We start from the raw sequence: 21,826 nt of genomic DNA, 5'->3' as shown, positions 1-21,826 counted from the left end.
ATTACAAAAGTTAACAGTTTATACAAAATTATACTTTGCCTCCAATATGTAATCTAAATGCATTTATTTAATAACTAAGCAAGACTTTAGTAGATAAAGATATGAATAACATTGCAAAATGTCTTGATCATAGCATAGAAATTGGAACATATGTTTAAATAACTACTATATAAAATAATACTTTATTATTAACTTCATAACTTTCATTTATTTATATATATTTTTGAATTTGTAGAATATCTCAATTTTAATACAGGTATCCACAAGTTTAATACACAGGTCTACAGAATAGCTGTTTTAAAGTTGTATGTATTCTTGGAAAGCAATGTCTAATCTCTCCATGATATCTGATGTAGTCCGAAGAAATGGAGAAAAAAAAAATCAGGCCTTTGCTATAGAGGTCAAACACTGCTAATGCTTCTGCCTGGTCTCTTCAGTGGGAGCCAGGCCCAAGTGGAGATACCAGGCAGAAGCATTAGCAGGTCATCTCTACCTATAGGAGTTGCCAAATGGTGTGCCACCCTTTTTTAATAAATTACTTTGGATTTAGAGAAAGATGTTGAAAGTTTATTTTTCACTTGGTTAGAGTATAATAAATTTAGTTTAATCCTTTATCCAAGTGTGAGCAAACAAAGTTTGCGCCTGAAAGTATCTTCAGTATCTTCTAACCTGAAAGCACCTTACCCCAGTCCTGAAGATACTTTCAGGCGCAAACTTTGTTTGCTCACACTTGGATAAAGGGTTAAATTAAATTTATTATAAGTCTATATTAAGTTCTGTTAATGATGCCCTGTGAATTTTTAACTTGAATTTTGCAAAACAATCAAAAGTTTGCCTTCTGCCACTGCTTGCTCTATCAGTCATTCTGGTAAAAATTGCCAAAAGGCACTCAATATGAGTCTACTTTAAATGACACTGCAGTTAGTTATATGAGCAAGTTTATTGTCAAACCACTCACAGCCTCTACTATCAAACTAGAATAAATTCATTTCATCAACTGCACTTTCTATCAAAGGCAATGAGTCAAAACATTTTGGGTAGTTTCCACACTCTACACACACAAAAAAGCCTTGCAGACATATGATATCTGATCTAAGAGAGTAAACATTTTAAAGGAAAAAATAGTATTGGGTCAAAATTGAATCTATAATTTAAAACTAAACAATCTTGTGATCCAAAATTTAAAGCATTAAAATATGCGAACCTCAGTCTTTTCCATCTTTTGCACACTTGAGCACACTTCACTAAAACTGATTTTGTCAGCCATCTGAAGATATGAAGAATTATTTCATCTGACAGTTTTGAAAAATGATCTTATAAAAAAAAAAGGAAAAACTGAATATATTTATGAATCAATACATTAAAAATATCAATGAGAATTTAAAACATGTTGAACTAAACTAAAAGATAATCTTATTATCCAATAGCAATTTACTATATATATGCACAATGTGTCCTGTCTAAATATGTGCTTTCAATTTTGCAGTAGGATATCTTCCACTACAATAAAATAGTTGTTGTATGTTATAATGAAAAATTCTGAGACTTTTTAATGTATTAAACAGTCTCAGAGGGTTTGTTTGTTGTATTATTCTACTCGATCCAGAGTTAGAAATCAAAATTGTACTTATAAAAATCTTAATAATTTCTAAACCTATAACTTTTATTATCCCATTTACTAACTGGGCTAGAGTCATAATAGTAACTGTGACAATTCTATGGATCAGCAACCTTGTGACAAATGTATATTACCTGCATCAAAAAAGGATCTATTCTTTTACTACTTTAAGGGAAAAAAAAAAAATAATAATAATTCACACTTTAACCATGCACAATGCAATAAGCAGTTCTGATATTGTGATGAATTGTTTACAACTACTTATCAAATTGACAGCGTAAAATTTTCTATTTAGATCCGATCCTGTTAACAACACTACATGCATATCATTTCCTGTTTTATCTTTCAATTAATTCCCTAAAACATGTATCAAATATATACGAAAATCAATATTTCTCATAACCACAATTATGTTCATATAAAGTTTTGGAAATGCATAAATATTCAACAAAAAATTATTCTGATTAAATCAAGAAAAATATATAAATTAAATGCAAAAAATTCTGAAAAAAAAAATAATAATAATAAAAATAAATAAATCAGTCACTGAGATTTTTTTTTCTTTAATTATGTTTAGCAATGTTTTCTTCATTCTTTCTTTGCTAACAGTGGATATATACTCCAATTTTTCACAGGAGAGTCTATCTAAACTATTCTCAATGTTTGTAAGAATGGCGGAATATAATTCTGCAAGAAGAGTGTAAGACTGGTGTGCTTAAGGATCAAAGCTGTATAACTGAGAGGAGACCTCCACATAGCCTTTAAAGGAATGCAGAGAAATGACCAGGGCTTCTGACCTAATGTCCAATCCTCACTTTCTCGTAGTTCACCCTGTTAGGTATCTACCTGGATACTGAACGAATGAGGATGGGCTGACAATATGGGATTTAGCCAACCAAATTGTATTTTTATCAGCTTAAATCACAACATAAAATGATGGTACAATATGACAGAATTTCATGCCAGCTGGGACGTTGCCCAGTTAAACAAGGGCCACGTTGTTTTTGCCAGGGAACCAGGACGAACAGCAAAAAACACACCCCAACTCAACATCGACAGAGTTCAAGATCAGTACTATCAACTTAAGAAGCCTGAATGGCAAAGAAATAGAGCAAGCTGAGGAATTAAATAAGTATCAGATCAACATAATAGGAGTGACTGAAACAAAAAAAGAACAAAATCTGGTGAGATTTTTCTGAGCAATAAATACAAAATGTTATATTTAGGCAATGACAATCAAGGAAAAGAAGGAGCAGCTATAGTATTCAACACTAAATATGAGGCTAATCTTCTTGAATGGCAAGCAATATCAAGTAGAGTGATGTGGGCAAATATCAGAATGGAGAACTGAACAATGAGACTTATTTGTGCCTATGGTCCCACAGAAGGTTCAACTAAGGTAGAAGTGGAGAAACTTTTTGAGGTTTTAGCAAAGTGGTTGATATCGGCCCCTGGGAATCGATGTGGCTATCCCAAGGGGCTGATAAATGTCTAGGGGTTTAAATGGGTCAATAAACACCTAAAACGATTTTGAGTAATACATAGTAAACATGCAAGGCCAACTGGCTGATCCAACAAGGGAGAAGCGTACGCTCTCCCGATGAAGACATCCAGAACAGAGACAATCAGGGCTAGTGCACATTTATCACCCACAGCTATCAGAGTGGTGTTCAGTGATCTGATAACTTAGAATTTACAGTGTAATTTTTTTAAAGTTGTAGTGCCCATAATGGTGGCCCCCTGATAGTAAGAAGTGTCGACAGTATTCGCAAGAATATTTAAAATTTGGATTTATACCAGCTTTTACCAATGAAACAATGCCTATGTGCCTATTATGTGAAAAGACTTTCAGTAATGATGCCATAAAGTCAGAAAAGATGAAAGACCATCTCGAAAGGGTTCACTCTGATAAGAAAAACAAATACTTAAATTTTTTTAAAGCACTGAAAGAAAAGATCATAAAACAATCAAATTTAAAGACATTTTTAAAAGCACCTGCCAGTGGAGATTATGAAGAATGACTGGAGGCATTCATATAGTATCTCTCTTAATATAGCAAAGAAAGGAAAACCACATAAGACTTGTGAGGAGATCATCATACCACCCATTAAAGATGCGATTGAAACTGTTATGAAGAAAGACTCTCAACCTGCTTTAAAATATATATCTTTAAGTGTAAAGATAGTGAGCCGGAGTATTGATGAGATGGCCAATGATGTGGAGAAAACTTTGGGGGGTCAGAGCTTCAACATTGCAAGTTTTCCATCCAACTTGATGAGTCAACATTCAGTAGTGCAAGTGTTCTCATGGCCTATGTGAGGTATAATAGTCAAATCCTAAAGTGCATTGTTGACGAGTCTTTGTTTGCCAACTACCTTAAAGCTGATGCAAAAGGTGAGACAATTTTGTGATGCCTAGAGGATTATTTGCAGAAACTTAGTGTTCCCCCTCAAAAATATTACTGCAATGTCTACTGATGGTGCACCAGCAATGGTGGCTGTAACAGAGGATTTGTATCCTTACTCAAGAAAAAGGTTTCCAAAATGCATACTGTTCACTGTGTATTACACAGAACCCATCTTGTAGCCAAGAATCTAATTGGCAAAACTGCTTGCTGCCTTAAAAGTGTGTATTGGGTTAGTGAATAAAATTAAGGCGCATTCTCTGAATTTGCGACTTTTTTGTAATGTTGTGATTCTTTCCAAAGATTTGTTGATTTGTATGACTCCACTGTCGCGTTTCTTACGGATGTGGACAATTCACTATATGATGAGTCAAAAAAAAAGTGTAAAAATCATCTTTTTTATTTGACAGACCTATATTCAAAATTTAATGAAATACAGAAATGCCTGCAAGGTAAAGATGTCACAATTATTCAAGTCTGAACAATCCTAATAAGCTAAAATAGTCCTATTTAAATCTTCATTGGCACATAAAGATTCCAGCTACTTTTCAAACCTACGGTAACTGGAAGATGGAGAAGAGGGGAAATTTTCATATTGTGACCTAAAGATATACATAAATCACCGAGAAAAATTAAAGGAAGACCTTAAAGTATGTTTCGAGGACTTGGAGAAAATGCATGTACCTGACCAGATTATTACACCGTTTGATTTGGAAATAGAAAATGCAGATATTGAATTTGACTTACAAGATGAGCTCGTTTATATATGTGTGGATCTCAAAATTAAATCCTTGTTTAAAAACAAAAGCCTCAGTGACTATTGGAGCAATGTAAATACTAATAATAAATACCCCAAGCTTAGAGCAGCAGTTGAACCCTTTTTACTTGAATTCCCAATTTCATACATGGTTGAAGCAGGTTTTAATCATACAAATTCACTTTTAACAAAGGAGAGGAACAGAATGAACCTGGAAGAGCGTGGCAACTTAAGGCTAAAACTCACCAATATCCAACCGAATATTGATGCAATGGCTACTATTCATCAAGCACATCCTTCTCATTAACCATTCCAAGTAAATCAATAAAATGTAAGAAAATTTTTAATGTTCTTTATAAAAATCTTTAAGTATGCAGACAATTGAATTTGACTTACAAGATGAGCTCATTTATATATGTGTGGATCTCGAAGCTAAATTTTTGTTTAAAAACAAAAGTCTCAGTGACTATTGGAGCAATTTCTTATCGAGAAGCAGTAATGAAGTAAAAGGGTGAAGATATAATTATTTTTAAATTGAGAAATTTATAGATATTTTTTCTAGGAAAACTCCCATGTTACTCCCCTTAAAAACTATTATTTTTACAGCTATTTTGCCTGCTTCTGTAAAGGAGCACTCCTAAATAGAAGCAAGCAAAATAGCCATAAAAATAATAATGAGAAATTTATTATTGATAACATTTATTCATTTATTTAACATGATGAGGATCGATGAGGGATCAAGGATTCCATAAAGAGGTCAATGGTCATCTAAAAAGTTTGCCCACCTCTGCTTTAGAGAAAGCAACAGACACAATAAAAAATGAAGTTGCTCCTTGTTGGGAATCTAAATAGCAGAGTAGGAAATGATTGTCAGACATACAAAAATATTTTGGGAAAATCTGGAGAAAAAAGCAAAGCTAATAATAATGGTAAATACCTATTGAATTTCTGCTCAAGACATGAACTGGTTATTACTAACACAATGTTCCAACATAAAAATGTGCACAAATTCACATGGAGAGAAGAGACAAGGAATAAGAAAAGTCTCATTCACTATGTTATTGTTGATAGTGATGTTTTCTCCCGGGTGCAGGACATTAGAGTGTAGAGAGGATTTGAAATTATAAGTGTTCACCATTTAGTTTAGAGCAGGAAAAAATTGAATTTCATATTGAAAAGTAGAACTTGTAAGAAAGTTTTAAAGCGAATAAAAGTTGAGCAGCTATCAGATGCGAACTATAGACTAAAATACAGAAATATTATTCAAGAAAAAATGAAAGCATTTGAGAACAGGAACCAAACCTTGGAGATTCAGTGGCACGCCCTGAAGAAAACCCTGACTGATTCAGCCAGAGAGGCTGGATCAATCAGTGAGGTTGAATGCAAGAATATAAAAATCAGAACTCCAAGGTGGACACAGGAAGTTAAATAGGCAGTGAAGAAAATGAAGAAAGCATATCAAAAGTATCTGGCAAATAAGTCAGCTGTGTTCTTAGAGAATACAGGTATCCCTTGCTTAATGCAGTTTTGCTTAACACGGATTTGATTATCATGGTGAAATTAATTGCGGCAATCCCCTGATATACGTGGCAAGAGTTTTGATTAACACGCCTTTAAATTTACCACGCAAAATCATGCTCACGCCATGAGGCTAGCAGCCTCGTGGTCGTCCAAATTCTCTTAATAATCTGTGTGAGAACGTGAAAGTTTTATTTTTCCCACCAAATACAACATCATTGCTACAACCCATGGACATGGGTGTCATTGCAACTTTCAAAGCCTATTTTCTTAAAAAGCAATTCTCAAAGGCAGTAGAAACAACAACGGGAGAAAATGCGATTACGCTCTACGAATTTTGGAAAAAATTTAATTTTAACCACACAATTGAGAACATTCATGACTCGTGGGAGCAAGTGTCTTCTAGTTGCATGAAAGCTGTTTGGAAAAACCTTCTGCCAGAATGCACTAATGACTTAAGTTGTTTTCAAAAATCTGTGGTCAAAGAAATCGTTGCAATTGGTAAAGACCTCGGCTTTGATGGTGTTGATGCAGATGTTAAAGAATTATTGGATTCAAATTCAAAAGATTTCAGTGACAACGATCTTCTTGAAATTGAACAACGCACATATGAAGACAACGAACAAATGGAATGTGAAGATGAGGTTCCAAAGGAAATAACAGTCAAAGAACTGGATAGAATATTTCGCAGTTCAGAATCGCTTAAGTAGCAAGTAATGGATATGGATCCAGATGTTAATTGAAGAATACTTGTTTGCAGAGTCTGGAGAGTCATTTTGCTTGTTATCGTAGAATTTATGCCGATAAGAAAAAAACTAAAACTGTTCAAATGACTCTTTATAACTTCTTTTGATTAAAAAAAATTGCAGTAACTAATGTAGGTACAAGTATTTATTAAACATTTACTTTGCATTCATTTTTTATCTTTCCTAAAAGAGTACCATATAAAACGAGCTATTAGTACAGTAATTGATCAGGGACGAATTGTACTTTTTACCATTGATTATTAGATTTGATTAACGCGATTTTGATATATGCGGTGACATAGATGGATTAATTAACCGTTTTAATCAAAGGATACTCGTACAGAGAAATGTACGAAAGCTAAACACTGTGAAAAACTAGCTAAACAAAAGTCAGAGGAAGACATTGGTAAGAACATAGAAAATAAATATCAAGAAGGTGGCAAGATATTCTGGAGGTTGTTGAAGAAGTTCAGAAATGGAGGAACCAGTGCTGTAAAAGGAATTAGAGATGATAAAGGTGACATGAAAACAGGAGAAAAAGATATCCTTGAATTATGGAGAAATTACTTTGAAAAATTGCTAAATGAAACAATCAGTAACAGCACAGTGGTAAAAAACACCAAACAGGCATGCAATCAGGAATACATATCCATACTCGAAGTAGAAAAGCCATCAAAAGCCTGTAAATGTGGAAAGGCAGCTGGAGTAGATGATATTTGACCAGAAATGCTCAAGTATGGAGGTATAAAGTCTTGCAGTGGCTGCACTGCATAGTTCAGAAGGCCTGGAAAGAGGGACAAATTTCAGATGACTGGAGTAAAGCTCATAGTACCATATATAAAAAGAGAAATAAAACTGAATATGAGAATTACAGAGGTATTTCATTACTGAGTGTTCCTGGTGGAGATAGAGAGTGATAGAGTAGATGCCCTCCCTCGATGAGTCTTTGGACTCCCTGGAGGTGTCAAGTAATAATAATAATAATATAACAAAGTTTTGTAGATCTGGAAAAGGTATATGACAGGTACAAGGGGGAAGCTATTCAAAACACTAAAGTTATATGGTGTCAATGGGGCATTATATCAATACTTAGTCTTTATTTGAGTTTGCAATCAGCAGTTAAAATTGAGAGAAGCTCAGGAAGATGGTTTCATGTTAAATCTGGTGTCAGACAAGGATGTAAATTATCCCCTTTGTTATTCATTATCAACGTGGATCACATTATGAAGGAAAGTAGTATTAAACCTGATATCAAAATTGGAGATGTTAATCTCAGCTCTTTGCTTTATGAAGATGATGTAGTCTGCAGGATTCCCTGACTAAATTGAATAGCTGTTGTAATAGGTATGGTGAGCAATAACACAACATTCACAATTAAAACAGACAGAAACATTGAAAATATCAACTGCATTGTGAATGAAGAACCTATAGAACAAGTAAAACATTTCAGCTACTTAGGCACAAATTTTAGTAAAAATGGTAAATTAAATATGGAAATAGACAACAGAATCAATAAAGCTGATATGGTAGGAAGTAAACTGAATAAATTTATATGGAATAAGAGAAAAAGGAGTCGAAACACTAAATTAGCTGCATACAGCACAGTGTTCAAACCAATTTTAATTTATGGATCTGAGAGCTGGGTTAGAAATAAAACACTTGACCAAAGACTACAGACCGCAGATATGAGAGTCCTGAGAAAGATTAGGGGCGTGAACAGATGGAATCAATGGCAATATCACATTAAAAATGAGCATATTAGGAAGGAACTCGACATTGTTAGAATCCAGGAGCATGTTCGTAAAGCTAATCTCAGTTCACTTAAACAGAATGGGAGAGGAAAGATCAGCAAAACAAGTGTTCTCTGCCAGCTTGGCAGGAAAAAGACCCAGAGGAAGACCAAGATATGGGTGGTCTGATAGAGTAAAAAGTGCCTTAGAAGACAGAAATATAAGATCTGATAATGTTGGAGTATTGACAGATATAGTTCGCCCACCGATTAGAGATCCTTCGACACTTCTGCACATGTCACAAAAAGGAGACTCGATTCCGATAATAGGGTAATCAATCCGTATTGCGGGATGAGTTGTTTATTATTACACGTCGGAAAATTAACTTCTGTTTCATGATTGTTGTAGTTAACTATGTTGCTTGTATAACAGGTGGAAAAATTTACCTATAAAGCACGCGATTTCGTGTGTTGGCGACCAATTCGTACGTCCTTCATTTCTTTCTCCCCTTCATCATGAATCGACTATTCTTGGCAAGTTTCCAAGTGGAGATCTCAAAAGCGTGGGCATACTATAACAGATTGATTTGGAGGAAACTGTTGATAGGAAGTTAGTGGTGATGGAAGTTTTTCATGTAGTATTATCATATCCTGTACACCCTTTGAGGGTACATGTCAGGAATTTGATGATGATGAACAACAAAGAAAGAGATACAGCACAAATCAACATAATACAAGAGAAACAATGGATAAAACATTATAAGAATTTATGGTATGACCCAAATTTAATAATAAATAATAATAATGAAGAAATCAGCACTGATACAGAGCCAATAAAATTGGAAGAACTAAAAAGAAGCAATAATGGTATCAAAAAATAGAAAATCAATCAGATTAGATGGCATAAATGCAGAGCTTTGAAAATATGGTGGAGAATATTTACATCACAGATTCTTAAAATTAATAAATAACAAAAATGTGAGATGCTATCAGATTGGTTAAAAGCTAAGGTTATATCTATATTTAAGAAAGGAGACGATTGTGGAAATTATAGAGGAATAAGTTTATTAAATACAGGTTGCAAAATTTACATAAAATCCTGAATAAAAGACTTAGAAATATTGCAAACAATCTACTCTCAGAAGAACAAAATGGTTTCAGACATGGAAGATCATGTTTAGATAATATTTATGTGCTAAAACAAATTATTTAGAAAATATTTAATATTTTCTAAATAATTTATTAAAAACAAAATATTTAGAAAAAGATGAGAATTTAATTTTGAGACTCATATGGCCTTTATAGATTACGAGAAAGCTTTTGATAAAATACACAGATGCAAACTATGGAATATAATGAAAAATCAATGATGTCCTTTACATTTGGTACAAGTTATACAAAGTTTATATAAGAAATAAAAATACAGTTAGGTAATAACAGAAGAAAGTCAAATAAATCAGGGTGTCAGACAGGGATGTAGCTTATTTGCAACTCTATTCAATATATATATTGATCAGATTATTAAAATATGGAAAACAACAATAAAACCAGGTATCCAGTTAACCAGAAGAACTGTTATCAATACAATGCTGTATGCATATGATTAGATTAGATTCCAAGACAGTGAAGATGACCTTCAAAAATCAGTTTATGAATTAAACAAAATTAGCCAGCCTGGTTGGTCGAGTGGTCAGTGTATCTGCTCTCCAACCAAAAGGCTGCGGGTTTGAATCCCGACGTGGGCATGGATGTTTGCGATTGTCTGTAAAAATATTAGCAGTGGGAGGTAGATGGCGTTGGTGTAGTTTGTGGTTCGTTGTGGTTGGTGGATTGAGTTGTGGAGTAGGTGTCCTCCCTTGATGAGCCTTTGTACTTCCTGGAGGTGTCAGGTAATAATAATAATAAAAACAAAAGTCATGGCATTTAATAGAACAGATGACACAGTTTAATTATTTAGGCTGCATAATAACATATTGAAAAGATAAAGATATAGATGAAAAAATAAAGAAATTTCAGAAAATCTGTAGAACAAGTAAAAGGACACTGAATAAAAAAACAAGATGAGAAACTCAATTAAAATTTTACAAAGTAATGACCACTCTCACTGTTATATCGTTCAGAAACATGAAAGTAAAATACAAGCTGCAAAGATGAGATTTTTAAGAACAATTAAAGGATGCACAAAACTGAACCATATAAGAAATGAAAACATCAGAAAATAACCAGATATTTATACATAGGCTGTTCAATAAGTAATAAGACTATATTTATACAGAAAACAGATTACCTTTAATCGTCATCATTTACATGGTCTTTTTCGAAGCAATGCATTTGTCCCAACATTGCGTCCACTTCTTAAACACATGCAAGAGTCAGTTTTTTGAGAGTTCTTTCAAAACTGCCTCTGCAGCTTTTACACATGCTTTGTTGCTTTTCAAATGGCAGCCTCCTAGTGGTTTCTTGAGCTGAGGAAACAGCCAGAAATTGCACGGTGCGAGATCAGGACTGTATGGAGGGTGTGGTAGGTTATCTGTGTTGTTCTTCTGCAAAACATCCACTACACAACCAGCAATATGTAGCCTTGCATTATCGTGGTGCAATAAGAAGCCATTCTTCAGCAATGGATGCTTCCTTTTGACATGCTTGATGATAATCGCTGCTGTGTTGATCACTGTCTCTGTGATGGATGTTGAAGGTCTTCCCTCACGCTCAAGATCTTCCACATTTTGCCTTCCTTCCTTAAAAGTTTTATGCCAGCGAAAAACAATTGCCCTCGACATTGCTTCATTGAGGAAAGCTTCACATATCATGTTAAAAGTGTCCGATGCCAATTTTTGCAAATGCATACAAAATTTAATCGCATAACGCTGTTCCAAGGACACTTCCATTTCAAAGACTGGTCACACCTCGTAGGCGCGCCGATGAGCACTTGCGTTTAGTCACATGACACTCTGGTGCCTGTATATGCCATCTATCAACCTCTTTTGTTAATACATACAGCAACATTTCTTTATTCCACAAAAATTAATATTGTGATGAGTGGTTTCGAGACAGTAAAATTATAATAAATTTAGTTTAATCCTTTATCCAAGTGTGTGCAAACAAAGTTTGCGCCTGAAAGTATCTTCAGGACTGGGGCAAGGTGATACAACACCAGGGCAACTCATTGCAAAGGTGTAGCAAGCTACCAACACTCCTGTCTCAGTATCTCCCATAATGCAAAACACATCTCCTTGCGGATATGTCTAATGTTATGCATTAAGGGAAGGGCCACCCCAGACTAGTTTCGACCTTTATTGAGGTCTCTTCAGTGGGAGCCAGGCCCAAGCTGAGATACCAGGCAGAAGCATTCGTAGGGCATCTCTACCTATAGGAGTTGCCAAATGGTGTGCCACCCTTTTTTAATAAATTACTCTGGATTTAGAGAAAGATGTTGAAAGTTTATTTTTCACTTGGTTAGAGTATAATAAATTTAGTTTAATCCTTTATCCAAGTGTGTGCAAACAAAGTTTGCGCCTGAAAGTATCTTCAGGACTGGGGCAAGGTGATACAACACCAGGGCAACTCATTGCAAAGGTGTAGCAAGCTACCAACACTGCATAGCATTAGAAATATCCGCAAGGAGGTGTGTTTTGCATTATGGGAGATACTGAGACAGGAGTGGTGGTAGCTTGCTACACCTTTGCAATGAGTTGCCCTGGTGTTGTATCACCTTGCCCCAGTCCTGAAGATACTTTCAGGCGCAAACTTTGTTTGCACACACTTGGATAAAGGATTAAACTAAATTTATTATACTCTAACCAAGTGAAAAATAAACTTTCAACATCTTTCTCTAAATCCAGAGTAATTTATTAAAAAAGGGTGGCACACCATTTGGCAACTCCTATAGGTAGAGATGCCCTACGAATGCTTCTGCCTGGTATCTCAGCTTGGGCCTGGCTCCCACTGAAGAGACCTCAATAAAGGTCGAAACTAGTCTGGGTAGTGGCCCTTCCCTTAATGCATAACATTAGACATATCCGCAAGGAGATGTGTTTTGCATTATGGGAGATACTGAGACAGGAGTGTTGGTAGCTTGCTACACCTTTGCAATGAGTTGCCCTGGTGTTGTATCACCTTGCCCCAGTCCTGAAAATACTTTCAGGCGCAAACTTTGTTTGCACACACTTGGATAAAGGATTAAACTAAATTTATTATACTCTAACCAAGTGAAAAATAAACTTTCAACATCTTTCTCTAAATCCAGAGTAATTTATTAAAAAAGGGTGGCACACCATTTGGCAACTCCTATAGGTAGAGATGCCCTACGAATGCTTCTGCCTGGTATCTCAGCTTGGGCCTGGCTCCCACTGAAGAGACCTCAATAAAGGTCGAAACTAGTCTGGGTAGTGGCCCTTCCCTTAATGCATAACATTAGACATATCCGCAAGGAGATGTGTTTTGCATTATGGGAGATACTGAGACAGGAGTGTTGGTAGCTTGCTACACCTTTGCAATGAGTTGCCCTGGTGTTGTATCACCTTGCCCCAGTCCTGAAGATACTTTCAGGCGCAAACTTTGTTTGCACACACTTGGATAAAGGATTAAACTAAATTTATTATACTCTAACCAAGTGAAAAATAAACTTTCCACAGTAAAATTAGTCTTATTACTTATTGAACAGTCCACGTAACATAAATGAAAAGATCAAGAAATATAGAGAGAAATGGAAACGACATCTATTTAGGATGGAAAGTTATTGGCTACAAAAAGAGGTGGATAGATATAGACCAAAGGAAAAGAAAGAGAGAGCAAGACCAGTGACAAGATGGAAAAACCAGTGAAGCCGGAACAGGCAAATGCCTAATCCTTGAAGAGAAAAATTTTGATATCAGGTTTAATACCACTTTCCTTAATAATATGATCCATATAGATGATGAATAACAGAGGAAATAATGCACATCCTTGTCTCACAACTGATTTAACATGCCATCCTCCTGTACATCCTTCAATTCTAGCTGCTGACTTACAACTCAAATAAAGACAATCTACTGCTTGATATAATGTCCAAATGACATCATATAACTGTAACATTTTGATTAGCTATTCTCTTGGCACCTTGTCATATACCTTTTCCAGATGTATACAAAACTTAAATACAGATCTTTGTTATATTTGCACAATTTCTCCACGATTTGCCTTAAAGTGAAAATTTGATCCTAACAGATTGTGCCTAAATAGCCTCTATTTGGCCTGCATCTGGCATGTTCTTCACCAAGCTTCCCTTCACACAGTCCTTAGTCATTCCTAAGTATACATGCATAAATCTCAGTAGGAAATATCTCTGTAATTCTCACATTGGACTTAATTTCTATTTTTATAGATGGGTACTATCAGAAATCTACTCCAATCATCTGGAATTCATCCTTCTAACCAAGTGAATTATGCAGTGCAGCTGCTGTAAAAGTTTTATACCTCAGTACTAGAGAATTTCTGGTAGAATATCATCTACACCAGCTGCCTTTTCACATTTCAGGTTTTTGATGATTTTTCTACTTATATTGATTATGTATTTTGATTCCATATTTGCTGAGAGTTTTCTGCCATCATTGCTTTCATTTAGCAATCTTTCAAGGCAATTATCCATACATCAAGCATATCTTTATCTCCAGCTTTGATGTCACCTTTATCATCTCTGATTCCTTTTACAGTACACTTTACTCCATTTCTAATATTTTTCCAGAATATTTTGCCAGCCACCTTCCTCATATTTATTTTCTATGTTCATACCAAAGTCCTCCCAAGACTCTTGTTTAGTAGGTTTTACGCACTGCTTTGCTTTTTTACATTTATCTCTGTATTCTTTCTAAGAGCACAAGCAGACTTACTTGGCAGGAAGAACTTTCAATATGCTTTCTTTTTTAACTTCACTGCCTCTTTAACTTCTTGGATCCACCATGGAGTTCTGATATTTCTATCCTTGCAGACAACCTCACCACATGGCTCTCTGGTTGAATCAATCAATGTTTTCTGTTTTCTTCAGGACTTGCCACTGAATCTCCAAGGTTTAGTTCCTGTTCTCAAACTCTCATTTTTTCTTGAATAATATTTGTATATTTTAGTGTACAGTTCACGTCTCAAAAATGCTAAACTATGATTCGATTGATCTATTTCTGTCCTGAGCTCATCCAGTGCTTCACGCATGATGTCCTCTGCATATATACTAAACATCCTTACCTAACTAATTTTCCAACTTGAAGACAGTCAGTCAATCCAACACCTGTTCTTACCGTGACTTCTTGCCCCACTGTACAAGTTGGCTATCAACCTGATAGTGTGTTGAGGAAAACCCTGTTCATTATTTTCCACAGTTTCACATGCTAAACACAGTCAAAAGCTTTAGAGTAGGCTAAAAAACAAAACACACTACCAGAGGGAGTCTGAATTCTTTATATATTTCTATAATCTGTCTAAGAGCAAAGGATCTGATCTCTGGTACCCTTACCTTTACTAAACCTCAGACATCTCTGCCTCAACTTTGGTCTCAATCCTATTTAGCATGATCTTCAATAAAATTTTTCTTGCATGAGATATTAAACTAATAGTTCTATAGTTCTTGCATGCCTTCATGTTGGGTATGAAAACCGACTTCTTCCGGTCTCTATGCCATGATCCTGTCTCCCATATCCTTGTAATCAATCTATGAAACACTCTTATCCCTCCATCCCCCTGTGTCTTTAACTCTGCTGGGATTTCATCTGCACCTGGGGCCTTATTGCTGTTAAGCTGCTCTTTCTACTTCATTCCTAAGTGGAGGAGGTTCCAAATCAAAATTTTTCTGGTGAGAGGGCTCCACATTTGCTTTATCCACTCTGCTGTACAGTTCCTCACAGTATTCTTTCTATCTGTTTTTGATTTCCAGCTCTTCTGTTAGTAATGCTCCATTCTAGTCTTTGATGACATTCAATTTAGGCTTAAACTTGTGTTTTAAGTCATGAACTAAATAAAACATCCTTTTATAATTGTGCTTCCTCATCTGGAACCCTATCTCTTTACATTTACTAGTATAGAACTTTTCCTTGTCCTGCTTGATGGCTCTTCTGACTTCTCAATGTAATCTCTTGTATTCTTCAGTCCCTGTGTCTCTTTGTTTTTCCAACTGCCTTCTTTTGATTAGTTCCCATGTTGAATCTGATATCCATGGGTCTCTTGGTCTTCTTATTGGGCCGAGATACTTCTCTGCTGTATCATCACCTTGACTCCTTCCCAAAGCATTTCTGGTGAGGTCTCCTCATTGGTCTCCAAAAAATCATCCAAACGAGTTGATGTTTCTTCTGTGAATCCACTAGGAATTACTCTAACATCCAATCTATGGGATGTGCCTGACCTGGAAGTTTCAGAGTCTTAGTCTTACTTTGGCTCTTACTAGCTGATGGTCTGTACCACAATCTGCTCCAGGACAAGTATGCACATCAGATGCTCGACTTCCACCACTGAAGAGCCAGGATGTAATCAATCTGGTGCCTTGACCTATCAATGTTAGATGTCCAAGTATAGGTCCATTGTGGACATTTCTGGAAGCAGGTATTGGTAATAACTAATCTGTTAGCATGGACAAATTCCAACAGTCTTTCACCACGGGTGTTACGTTCACCCAGACCAAACATGCCACACTCCAGCCTGATACTCATACTCTTTCCCACTTTTGCATTTAAGTCCTCTAAGATGTAAAGTATGTCTCTCCTTGGTAGGCAGTCCAAAACAGTTTGTAAGTTTTCATAGAATTCCTCACTTTCTTCTTCAGGCCTATCTGTTGGGGTAAACTACCACAATTGATATATTGGTAGGTTGAGCCTTAAGTCTAATAGAAAGTATCCTATCATTAATGGGGTTATAACAAAGAAGGCTTCTTGCCTGAGCTGTTCTTCAGTACCACAGCTACTCCATGATGTTTTGAGTCACCACTTGAGTAAATAACTAGCTTACCATCCCGTCTTTTGAAGTGACCCTCTCCATTCCATCTGGTCTCTGTAAATTCCCAGGATGTCAATCTTATGCCTATCCATCTCTTTACAGACGATTCTTAATTTTAATGTTTAATCATTTCAACCTAGTGTACCACTTTTAATATAATTTTTTTACAATTGTTTTTATGCAATTATATATTTTATTCTGAGACCTGTACATCATACGCTAAATAAATAACAGACAAAAACCTATGTAAAATTCCCTTCTAAGATTAATTTTATACCTTCTATGTTGCTCATTCACAGTATCACTGACTTTTGATGAAGACTGTAATATACTTCTCAAACAGGACCCTCTGCCTATGCCCTGAACGCAGCTCTGATTATTCTGCGCAAAAACTGATGCAGCATGAGATGTGTTATAAGGCACAACCATATTTTGGAGTGAAATAGCAAAATAAGAAAGATTCACCCCTAGTCCTCGAATACTAGCTCCTCCCCCCCCCCCAATTAAGTATTGGAGGGAGAGCAAGAAAAACAGAAAAAAAGGGAAAGGACCAGTTTACAGATAATATAACACATGTATATTACGTGAAGTAAGGCATGGTCCAGCATCAGGTACCTCAGGTTTGCCATGCATGTACTCGCTAAGGTGAGTCCTTGAGGCTAATTTGATTGAAAACTTCTTAAAACACTCTTCTTTTCAATATGACATTCAATTTTATACTCCTCAAAACTAAATGGTGATCACTTCCAATTTCTAATTCTCTGTATGTTGTGTCCTATATTTAATAAGACTTTTCTTATTGCTTGCATCTTCTCTAACGGTTATTTGTGCACATATTTATGTTGGAACATAGTGTCAGTAACTAGTCCATGTCCCAAGCAGAAATCCAACAGGTACTTAACATTGTTATTAGCTTTGCTCTTTTCTCCAAATTTTCTCAAAATATTTCTATCATCATCATCATCAAATTCCTGCCATGTACCCTCAAGGGGTGTACAGGATATGACAGTACTACATGAAAAAAATTACATCATTATTAATTTCCTATCTACAATTTTCCTCCAAATCAGTCTGTTACTTGTCAAGACTCCAACATTATCAGATTTTATATTTCTATCGTCTAAGGCACTTTGTACCGTATCAATCCACCTATATCTTGGTCTTCCTCTGGGTCGTTTTCCTGCCAACCTGGCAGAGAACACTTGTTTTGCTAATCTTTCCTCTCCCATTCTATTTAAGTGACCATACCATCTGAGATTAGCTCTGCTAACGCATTCCTGGATGCTGACAATGTCAAGTTCTTTCCTAATATCCTCATTTTTAATATGATATTGCCATTGATGCCATCTGTTCACGCCTCTAATCTTTCTCAGGACTCTCATATCTGCGGTCTCTAGTCTTTGGTCAAGTGTTTTACTTCTGACCCAGCTCTCAGATCCATAAGTTAAAATTGGTTTGAACACAGTCTTGTATACAGCTAATTTAGTGTTCCGACTAATTTCTCTCTTATTCCATATGAATTTATTCAATTGACTTCCCACCATACCAGCTTTGCTGATTCTGTTGTCTATTTCTATATTTAGTTTACCATCTTCAGTAAAAATTGTGCCTAAGTAGCTGAAATGTTTTACTTGTTCCACAGGTTCTCCATTCACAACACAGTTGACATTTTCAATGATTTTGCCTATTTTCATTGTCTTTGTCTTTTTATTGCTGACCTTCATACCATATCTATTACAACAGCTATTCAATTTAGTCAGAGAATCTTGCAGACTTGTAGCGGATTTATTTAGAAGTATAACATCATCCGCATAAAGCAAACAGCTGACATTAACATCTCCAATTTTGATATCAGGTTTAATACCACATTCCTTCATAATGTGATCCATATAGATAATGAATAACAGAGGGGATAATGTACATCCTTGTCTCACACCAGATTTAACATTAAACCATCTTCCTGTACTTCCTTCAATTCTAACTGCTGACTCACAACTCAAATAAAGACTAAGTATTGCTTGATATAATGCCCCATTGACACCATATAACTGCAGCGTATTGAATAGCTTCTCTCTTGGCACCTTGTCATATGCCTTTTCCAAATCGACAAAACTTAAATACAGATCTTTGTTATATTCCCATGCTTTCTCGACTATTTGTCGTAAAGTGAAGATCTGATCCTGACAGCCTCTATTTGGCCTGAATCCAGCTTGTTCTTCACCAAGCTTTTCTTCCACAATTCTTCTCAACCGTTTCTCAAGTATACTTGCATAGATCTTGCCAGGAACACTCAGTAGGGAAATACCTCTGTAATTCTCACATTCAGTTTTATTTCCCTTTTTATATATGGGTACTATGAGAGCTCTACTCCAATCATCAGGAATTCGTCCCTCTGTCCAGGCTTTCTGAACTATGCAGTGCAGCCACTGTAAGACTCTTATACCACCATACTTCAGCATTTCTGGTCGAATATCATCTACTCCTGCTGCCTTTCCGCATTTCAAGCCTTTGATGGCTTTTTCTACTTCAAGTATGGATATGTATTCCTGACTGCATGCCTGGTCAGTGTTTTTTATCACTGTGCTGTCATCACTGCTTGTTTCATTTAGCAGTTTTTCAAAGTAATTACTCCATACTTCAAGGATATCTTTTTCTCCTGTTTTCATTTCGCCTTTATCATCTCTTATTCCTTTTACAGCACTCTTTCCTCCATTCCTAAGCTTCTTCAACAACCTCCAGAATATTTTGCCACCTTCTTGATATTTATTTTCTATATTCTTGCCAAAGTCCTCCCATGACTTTTGTTTAGCTAGTTTTACACACTGTTTAGCTTTCTTACATTTGTCTCTGTATTCTGTAAGAGTAAAAGCTGACTTATTTGCCAGGAACTTTTGATATGCTTTCTTCTTTTCCTTCACTGCCTCTTTAACTTCCTGTGTCCACCAGGGAGTTCTGATTTTTTTATCCTTGCACACAACCTCACCACATGCCTCTCTGGCAGAATCAATCAATGTTTCCTTCAGAGTTTGCCACTGAATCTCCAAGGTTTGATTCCTGTTCTCAAACTCTTTCATTTTCTTTTCAATAATATTTCTGTATTTTAGTCTACAGTTCACATCTGAGAGCTGCTCAACTTTTATTCGCTTTAAAACTTTCTTACATGTTATTCTTTTCAATATGAAATTCAATTTTATCCTGCTCAAGACTAAATAGTGATCACTTCCAATTTCAAATCCTCTGTACACTATGGTGTCCTGCACCAGGGAGAAAACATCACTATCAACAATAACATAGTCAATGAGACTTTTCTTGTTCCTAGCCTCTTCTCTCCATGTGAATTTGTGCACATTTTTATGTTGGAACATGGTGTTAGTAATAACCAGTCCATGTCCTGAGCAGAAATCCAACAGATATTTGCCATTATTATTAGCTTTGCTCTTTTCTCCAAATTTTCCCAAAATATTTTTGTATGTCTCACAATCATTTCCTACTCTACTATTTAGATCCCCAACAAGGACCAACTTTTCCTTTTTCATTGTGTCAGTTGCTTTTTCTAAAGCCTCAAAAAATTCCTCCACTTCTACCTTACTAGAATCTTCTGTGGGACCATAGGCACAAATAAGTCTCATTGTCCAGTTCCCCATTCTCATATTTGCCCACATTACTCTACTTGAGACTGACTGCCATTCAAGAAGATTAGCCTCGTATTTTGTGTTGAATACTATGGCTACTCCTTCTTTTCCTTGATTGTCATTGCCTGAATATAACATTTTGTATTTATTGCTCAGAAAGATCTCACCAGTTTTGGTCTTTTTTGTTTCAGTCACCCCTATTATGTCGATCTGGTACTTATCTAATTCCTCAACTAGCTCCATTTCTTTGCCATTCAGGCTTCTTACATTGATAGTACCGATCTTTAACTCTGGTGATGTTGAGTTGGGGTTTGTTTTCAGATTTGTTCCAGTAGCTGACTTTTCGCTGTTCGCCCTGGTTCCCTGGCAAAAACAACAGGGGCCTTGTTTAACTGGGCGACGCCCCAGCCGGCATGAAATTTTGTCATGTTGTACCATCATTTTTTATTTTGGTTTAACCAATAAGAATACAATTTGGTCGGCTAAATCCCAAATTGCCAGCCCATCCTCGTTCGTTCAGTATCAAAGTAGATACCCAACAGGGTGCACCACGAGAAGGTGAGGATTGGACATTAGGTCAGAAGCCCTGGTCGGTTCTCCGCATTCCTTTAACGGCTATGTGGAGGTCTCCTCTCAGTTATACAGCTTTGACCCTTAAGCACCCCAAAAAAATATTTCTATGTCTGCTAATAATTTCCTACTCTACAGTTTAGCTCTCCAATAAGGACTGTTTTCTTTTTCTTAACTTTCTATAATGCCTGAAAAATTCCTCCACTTCTTCTTTAGTAGAACCCTCTTTGGGATCATAGGCACAAATAAATCTTTGTCCAGTTCTCCATTCTGATATTTAAACACTTAACTCATTTGATTTGATATTGTACCATTTAAGATTATCTTTGCATGTTGCTTAAAAAGATCTCATCTGATTTTGTCTTATTTGTTTCATTCACACCTATTATGTCAATCTGGTACTTATCCAATTCTTCTGCAAGTTCCATTTCTTTCCCATTGGGGCTTCTTATGTTGATAATTCCAATCTTAAGGCTGTTGATGTTGAGTTGATATGTGTTCCGAGATTTGTTCCAGTAGCTGACTTTTCATTGTTCACCCTGGTTTCCTGAACAAGGCCCCCAAAAAAGAATGGGGGCCTTGTTTAACTGGGTGATGATATTCCAGCTGGCATGAAATTCTGTCATGTTTACCATCATTTTGCATTATGGTTTAAGCCAATAAGAATACAGTTGGGGCAGCTAAATCTCACATTGCGAGCTCATCTTCGTTTTTTCAATATCCAGGTAGATACCTAACAAGATGCACCACAAGAAGGTGAGGAGTGGACATTAAGTTAGAAATCCTGGTCAGTTCCCCACATTCCTTAACAGGCTATGTGGATGTCTCCTCGTAATTCTACAATTATAATAAAATCATTCTTTATATCATCTCTATATGTAAAAGATAATTCAGTATAG

The 21,826-nt window shown here is 35.9% G+C and overlaps 1 protein-coding gene across 1 annotated transcript in view; it reads right to left on the bottom strand.

Annotated features, from left to right (window-relative positions):
• Positions 1 to 21,826, bottom strand: part of Skp2 (S-phase kinase-associated protein 2) — a 105,741-nt gene that overhangs the window by 77,050 nt on the left and 6,865 nt on the right. Inside the window, exon 3 of the mRNA XM_090408421.1 lies at positions 1,205 to 1,313. Within this exon, the coding sequence (XP_090264547.1) occupies positions 1,205 to 1,313 (109 nt within the window). The remainder of the gene's footprint in view (positions 1 to 1,204; positions 1,314 to 21,826) is intronic.

Source organism: Typopeltis vanoorti, chromosome 18 (genome assembly GCF_054136105.1).
Source record: "Typopeltis vanoorti isolate ZY-2024b chromosome 18, IOZ_Tvanoo_1.0, whole genome shotgun sequence".
Taxonomy (NCBI): Eukaryota; Metazoa; Arthropoda; class Arachnida; order Uropygi; family Thelyphonidae; genus Typopeltis; species Typopeltis vanoorti.
This window is presented reverse-complemented; position numbering and strand designations above follow the sequence as displayed.